The sequence below is a fragment of the Python bivittatus genome, unplaced genomic scaffold (genome assembly GCF_059951505.1).
Source record: "Python bivittatus isolate LINGU-HERP-01145 unplaced genomic scaffold, Pbiv_v1 ctg000980_np1212, whole genome shotgun sequence".
NCBI classification, from domain to species: domain Eukaryota; kingdom Metazoa; phylum Chordata; class Lepidosauria; order Squamata; family Pythonidae; genus Python; species Python bivittatus.
Window position 1 is genome coordinate 53,568,315 of NW_028277125.1, and position 6,000 is coordinate 53,574,314.

General features: G+C 34.2%; 1 protein-coding gene across 2 annotated transcripts in view; it reads left to right on the forward strand.

Moving 5' to 3' along the window:
- The window catches only part of FHIP2A (FHF complex subunit HOOK interacting protein 2A), a 41,091-nt gene extending 35,804 nt beyond the window's left edge, over nucleotides 1-5,287 (forward strand). For both annotated transcript variants that reach the window (XM_007432393.4, XM_088131856.1), the window contains 3 exons: nucleotides 1,051-1,191; nucleotides 1,513-1,616; nucleotides 1,705-5,287. In XM_007432393.4, the coding sequence (XP_007432455.1) occupies nucleotides 1,051-1,191; nucleotides 1,513-1,616; nucleotides 1,705-1,810 (351 nt within the window). In that variant the 3' untranslated portion in view covers nucleotides 1,811-5,287. The remainder of the gene's footprint in view (nucleotides 1-1,050; nucleotides 1,192-1,512; nucleotides 1,617-1,704) is intronic.
- The last annotated feature ends 713 nt before the right edge of the window (nucleotides 5,288-6,000 follow it).

A 6,000-nucleotide genomic window follows, 5' to 3' on the forward strand; every position in this document is an offset into this window, starting at 1 on the left:
CCTTATGTGCAAGATAGCCCCTGATTGCAGGTTTAGCATGAGTGCTCCGTGCATTTTCTCCTTGTCTGTTAAACAGCTCAAAGCCAACATCCTCTTATTTGCTTGATATTGATATCAATAGGTTTTTGCTAATCACATTCTTCATTTTTTATGTAAATGAAAAGTCTCAGAAGGCTCTAAGCGATCTATTTGCTGCCACTTCTTGCTTTCTGTGTCTGCAGGATTGAATTTCTCTTACTGTTCTATAATAACTGTAAAACAAAGGGTAAAGTGTACTTTTGGCTGATAAGAAAAAAATCCATTAAAGTGACTTTCCATCAGTCAGTGTCTCTAAGCCCAACCTTTCTTACAGGGTTGCTAATATAATAACGTTGGAGCGCTGTATGAATGCTCTCTTGAGCTATGGGCAGAAGATGGAATGTAAATCTCAACAAACAAGTGAATGGTTGTACATTTACGAAAATTGTTTTGTTCTATCAGCCCAATTTCTGAGAGCTTCATCTGATGAGACTCTTCTTTTGCTGAAATGTATTCAGGGACCGGAAGTAGAGGCAGAAAGAAAAAACAGATTCTTTTATGCTGTACTCAGCCTGCTATTAACTTTACAAGAGTAACCATAAGATTCTCTCAATCACCACAGTCCAATATAGATGACAGTTGTCTAGTGTCTTGAATAGGACACATAGAAACCTCCTTCCCCACGCAGTCTAAACAGTAATCATAACTGATCCATTATACACCTTCTGTCCCATTTCTGCTTGCAGTTTGTGGCTTTAAACCAATACCAGCCCTAAAGAAATAAAATTGAAATCATAGCCATTGGCTTTCCTTGAGTAATATAATGGAAATTTTTAAAGGCTGAACAGGAGACTTTGATGTTTTAACTGTGTCAAGACAGTTAAAACATCTGCTTGCATGGTTGATAAAAATCACTCGTAAATCTTGCATATGGAAAAAAGCAAGGCTAGTAATTTTCTGCTGAAATTCAGGTATCTGCAACAATGAATGTGAATATTTGGGAAATATCTTCTTTTGCTTTTTACCCCACAGCCATATGATGTCAATTTACAAGTCACATCTGTATTGTCCAAGCTCTCCTTGTTTCCACATCCACATATTCATGAATACCTTTTGGATCCCTATGTAAACCTGGCTTCTGGCTGCCGTTCTCTTTTTTCAGTAATTGTTAGAGTAAGTATGCCACCTGATTAGTCTCATAGTTGTGTAAATGTGAATGGTGTTGCTGCTGAGCAATTGGAGACAGAAGGCAGCTTTTATTTTTGTTAATGTTCATATTTTCTTCAATGCAATTTCATCAGGTGGACTAGAGTGGGAATTGATGGGGTTCCTGGGACCCGTATGGGCCACAGAGAGGGGCCAAGAATTGCATGAAGCCCACATATGTCCATATGTACTTTAGAAAGTTGAATTTGATTTCTTATCACCAGATGCAGATCCAAATAATTACACTGACTCTTTGCTTCATTTCATTCAATGTTTTGGGGATAATAGGTTGTTGGGGATCTCATGGTACGGATTCAGCGCATACCTGATTTCACACCTAAACTTCTACTGGTCAGGAAGCGTCTTCTTGGTTTAGAACCGGAAGGGCCTATGTAAGTATATGCATTACCAGTCCAATACAGATTGTTTCCTAATGACATTGTATGGCTTCTTAATTAATTCCTTGTCTTCTCTTCACAGTGTTGACCACATGACATTACTTGAAGGTGTGATAGTATTAGAAGAGTTTTGTAAAGAGCTGGCTGCAATTGCATTTGTGAAATACCACTCTTCATCAACACCATGAGCAGCAATCTTGGGTTGTTGAAATTTCATGATCATTTAGGGTTTCAGTCAGAAATGGCTGATAAATCTTCCCAGGCAAGAAAGCAAAAAAGCAAAGCATTGGCATTCATTTGGAAAGTTGATATGGGACACATTCAAATTGTAGAAGTGCTTTCTTCGTTCATTGGCAGTAGCCACTTGGAAATGCAAAACAGACATCTTACCATCAATGCAAATCAAGGGATAGTGGCCCAAAAAAAGTGCATGCTTCAAGAGTTACAGCGATTGGGACTTTAGTTAAAACATTTTCTTTTAATAACCTTCTGGGAAGTAGGAGTTTTTTTTTTTTATTTTTATATATATATATATATATATATATATATATTAGGGTTCATAGGCTTTAAATAATAGCTTTTGTCTCATAGCTAAGGTGTGTTTTATCCCTTTATATAAAAATCAGTAAGCGATTAAAGCGTTTTAAAATATTCCAGGCAATTAGAGGAAAAAGAAAGAAAAAGAGGCTGCAGACATGTACAGAAACTAGATTTTCCCTATTATCTTTCACGTTCTTTGAATACTTTCTCCCTAGTGATGCCCAGTTTAATATAAGTTTTATTTGAATACTTGTTCATTATCTCGTTATGCTACATATAATTTTATTTGTCTTTGAATTGGAGTCCTATAATATTCGATCTAACTGTCCATTTATAAGAACGGCAAAGGGCTTTTTATATGATTGTTTGGCTGAGACATATTTTGTGCCTTGATTATTGAAAATACACACGTTTTTTGCTATTAAATTACTTTACTATCCAGCTAATTTGAAAGGCTTATCATCTACCACAAGGGATAATTGATAGGCTATTTGGATCCAAAATCTTTGCAGGCTGTTACAAATGGATTGGCTTGTAGATTTGTGATGTTATTGTTTGCGAAAGGAATTCATTACAAGTCAGAGAGAGAAAAGAGCTCTTTGTTTTGGTGTAGTCAGTCATTGAATAGGCTAGCATACCAAATAATCTAGGGTAGATAGAACATGAGAAACCAAATGCCCCTGTTATTCATCTCTTCTGGTATCCCATGGGCTCAAAACTCAGAATAAGCACATTGTCCATCCTGTATATTTTTATTGGTTTTTTCCTCCATGTGAGAGTTGGGGTTCATAGAATCATTAAATGGGGAAAAATGGACCCTTTATATCACTTTTCCTTTATTTGTTGTAACAACAAATAACAACAACAAAGTCAATTTTAATCCCAAAGATTTCTTCAGTTCTTTTTGAAAAGTCGTGGGCATTTAATGTAATTTTAGTTCTGCCTTCATAATAATTTCCTTACATGTTTGCTAACTATTTCAGATATCATTTGGACTGGTGTAAATTTATTGTTTTGTTTTGTTTTGTTTTGTTTTGTCTTTAGCACTCTGATTTGTATTTTAAGAAAAATACAATACCTGCTTGGTCATAATGTTACATAAATTTGCCAGATTTGAGCACAGATTATTGGAAACAGTATAACTTTGTACTTAAATAACTTAAATGTAGAACTTTACATTGGGAAAATTAAAATAATGTTAAAAGGTATGAAGTAGGGCTGACTTGATGACAAAAGAGGGCTGAAAGAGTAGATTTGTCTGTGGTGCTGCCTCTTGGCATTCAGAGGGGTATTTTTTAATGCTTTTGTTCGTGAACGTTACTGAATTTGGCTGTTGTAACTAGAAAAACATTGACTCAGGAAATAAATAAAGTTTTATGGAAATAGATCCATCTATAAAGCTTTTAAAATTGTATAGGTATCTTAAGTAATTTAGTCAGATTGTTGTCATAGATCTTTTAAATATAATGGAGCTTGAGTAAATGCCTGAAAATTAGCCACAGTCTTAAATTCTGGGTAATGTTCTTGAGACTTAGGGAAATACTACAGTTTGAATGTTTTAGCTGTTTTATGCATTGTTGGCTCTATACTTTTAGCTGATAAGTATAGTCTATGTCATCCAGATAAATCGTACTGGATTCCACAGAAATCAAAGTGCCCCAAAGTAAGCAGAAAGACAGACTCCACAAAGACAGCCCTGTTTTGCTATTAGAAAGGTCACAGTAAATATCTAATATTAAAATTAATGCCTGAATATGCCATGCACATTAAGGAAATTCACTATGTACTAAATATGTTCATTTTGCCAGTAAATTCCTGAAATATTAAGGAACCAACATTTTCCTGTATTTTTTAAGATTTACAGCTGAGGATTTCTTTGCCATAATAATGCATTTCAAAGCTAGAGAAAGCTTTACCCATTCTCTAGTCATTGAGTTGTTTTTATGGATCCATAAAGTTTAGAAACTACATTTTATTTTTGTAAAAACAGGTTGAATTTTCCTTCCAAAATGGAGCTCTTTTAATCTTCTAAATATTGTGATTTCCATGCACTTTTGTTGTAAAGGCTAGTTATTTTCTTCCTTGAATTGGTTGAATTATGCATGTCATAACAACCCTCAGCCTGAAGAAAGAGTGTTTATTGTGTGTGTGGATACACGTATATATGGTTATTTATTATTCACACAGATGAACATACAATCCATTCTACAGAATTGCCACTAGGTTTAAAGAAGTTAAACCTAGTACTCTTAAACCTAGTACTCAAGTACTCTTTGGTACTTGTTACCATTACAGATACAGCAATATATCTGTATATTTATATACGTGAATGGATGAAGAAAGCTGGAATTGTATGATTCTGGGATATAGGTCTAATTTTAATTTTTATTCTGAATGCACATTTATGTAAATAAAGGCACCTTTTCATCTTTCTGTCATTAATTGTATCTATTTTAATTTTAATTTAGTTTCTGATGTTTAAAATGTTGTAATAAGACAAGAGAACTAGTAGGATAGCTATTTTTCCTTAAGCTATTTTATTATTATAAATGTATTGGTCTAGTAATCATATCTTTTCTTTGTAGCATTCTGATACTATTCTGTATTCATTGGTGCAATTTCACAGTTGTGATGCAAGGTACAACTTCAGGCTGGTTGTACATTACCTGTTTACATATGTATATTTGTATATTAATGGACTAAAACCTAGTATTCGCTTGCAGTATTACCAGGGCAAAGATCCCAACATTGTACAATCATCATGGTATTTCTTTAAAAATGAATGGCATCTTTCTAGGAGTTGCTGAATCTCTATCAGTCATAAACTAACATCCTCATTCAACTTGTCGAGACAAACAGTGCAAACACTGTATTTTCATTGCTCCCATGGTATGAAAAAATTGGATTAATATCATTTAACAAACTTATCAGCATAGCTATGATTAATAATCCTTATGCCGTGTTGCCCACTGCTATACAAAATTCTCTCCTCCTATCCATCCATCTATGCACATGAGTTGAGTCCCCCCCCCCACTGTTTAAATGTAAAATGTTCATCAAACCCTTCCTGTTGGACTTTGTCCAGTCTGATGACACTGTTTGCCAAAGTTTAATAGATTCTTGAGGAGCTGTTGGAATTACCACATTATAGAACAATTATAACTTATGTCAGAAGTTTCTGTTGAAAGACTTTTATGTTGAAAACGTGCATGAAGGATTTAAAAGGGATATTCATAAAAATAAACTAATGTAATTTAAACAAGTGACTGCTTATTTTTGTTGAAGTCTGAGCATTTTCACTTTCTATGCAGAGGGGATAAGCCAGAGTGAAAAGATGTTGCTTTCCTACCTTTGGTTTGTCTGCCCAGCCTCTCAGTCAAAAAACCTTCAGGATTAACATTACATGGTAACCCTGCAGATATTGGTGGCAGCCCTAATTAGCCTAATTCCCTTTCATCGTTTTCTTATTGGGTTTTCTGGGTAAGTATAAGAGAGCAAAAACGTTGCTCTCATATACTAATACATAAATAAAACTAATACATTTTATTTATGTATTAGTTTTTATGGGAATAATCAAAGCAGCCATGAAATATAGATTTCTGACTACCTTGGAAGTGCATAGATTGGGTATTGCAGGAAAACAAATCAACAACTGATCTTAAATACTCTCTTATGTAATTATTCTTCATATCTCTAATGCCTACAACTTAAGGCTAGCACAATTCCTTCCTTTTCAAAATATTTTAATCAGATAATATATAACACAGTTCTCCAGAATGTTCTAAAACTATGGCTGCATAAACCTCTTAATTAAAGGCCTTTTTCTAAAACAAGTGTT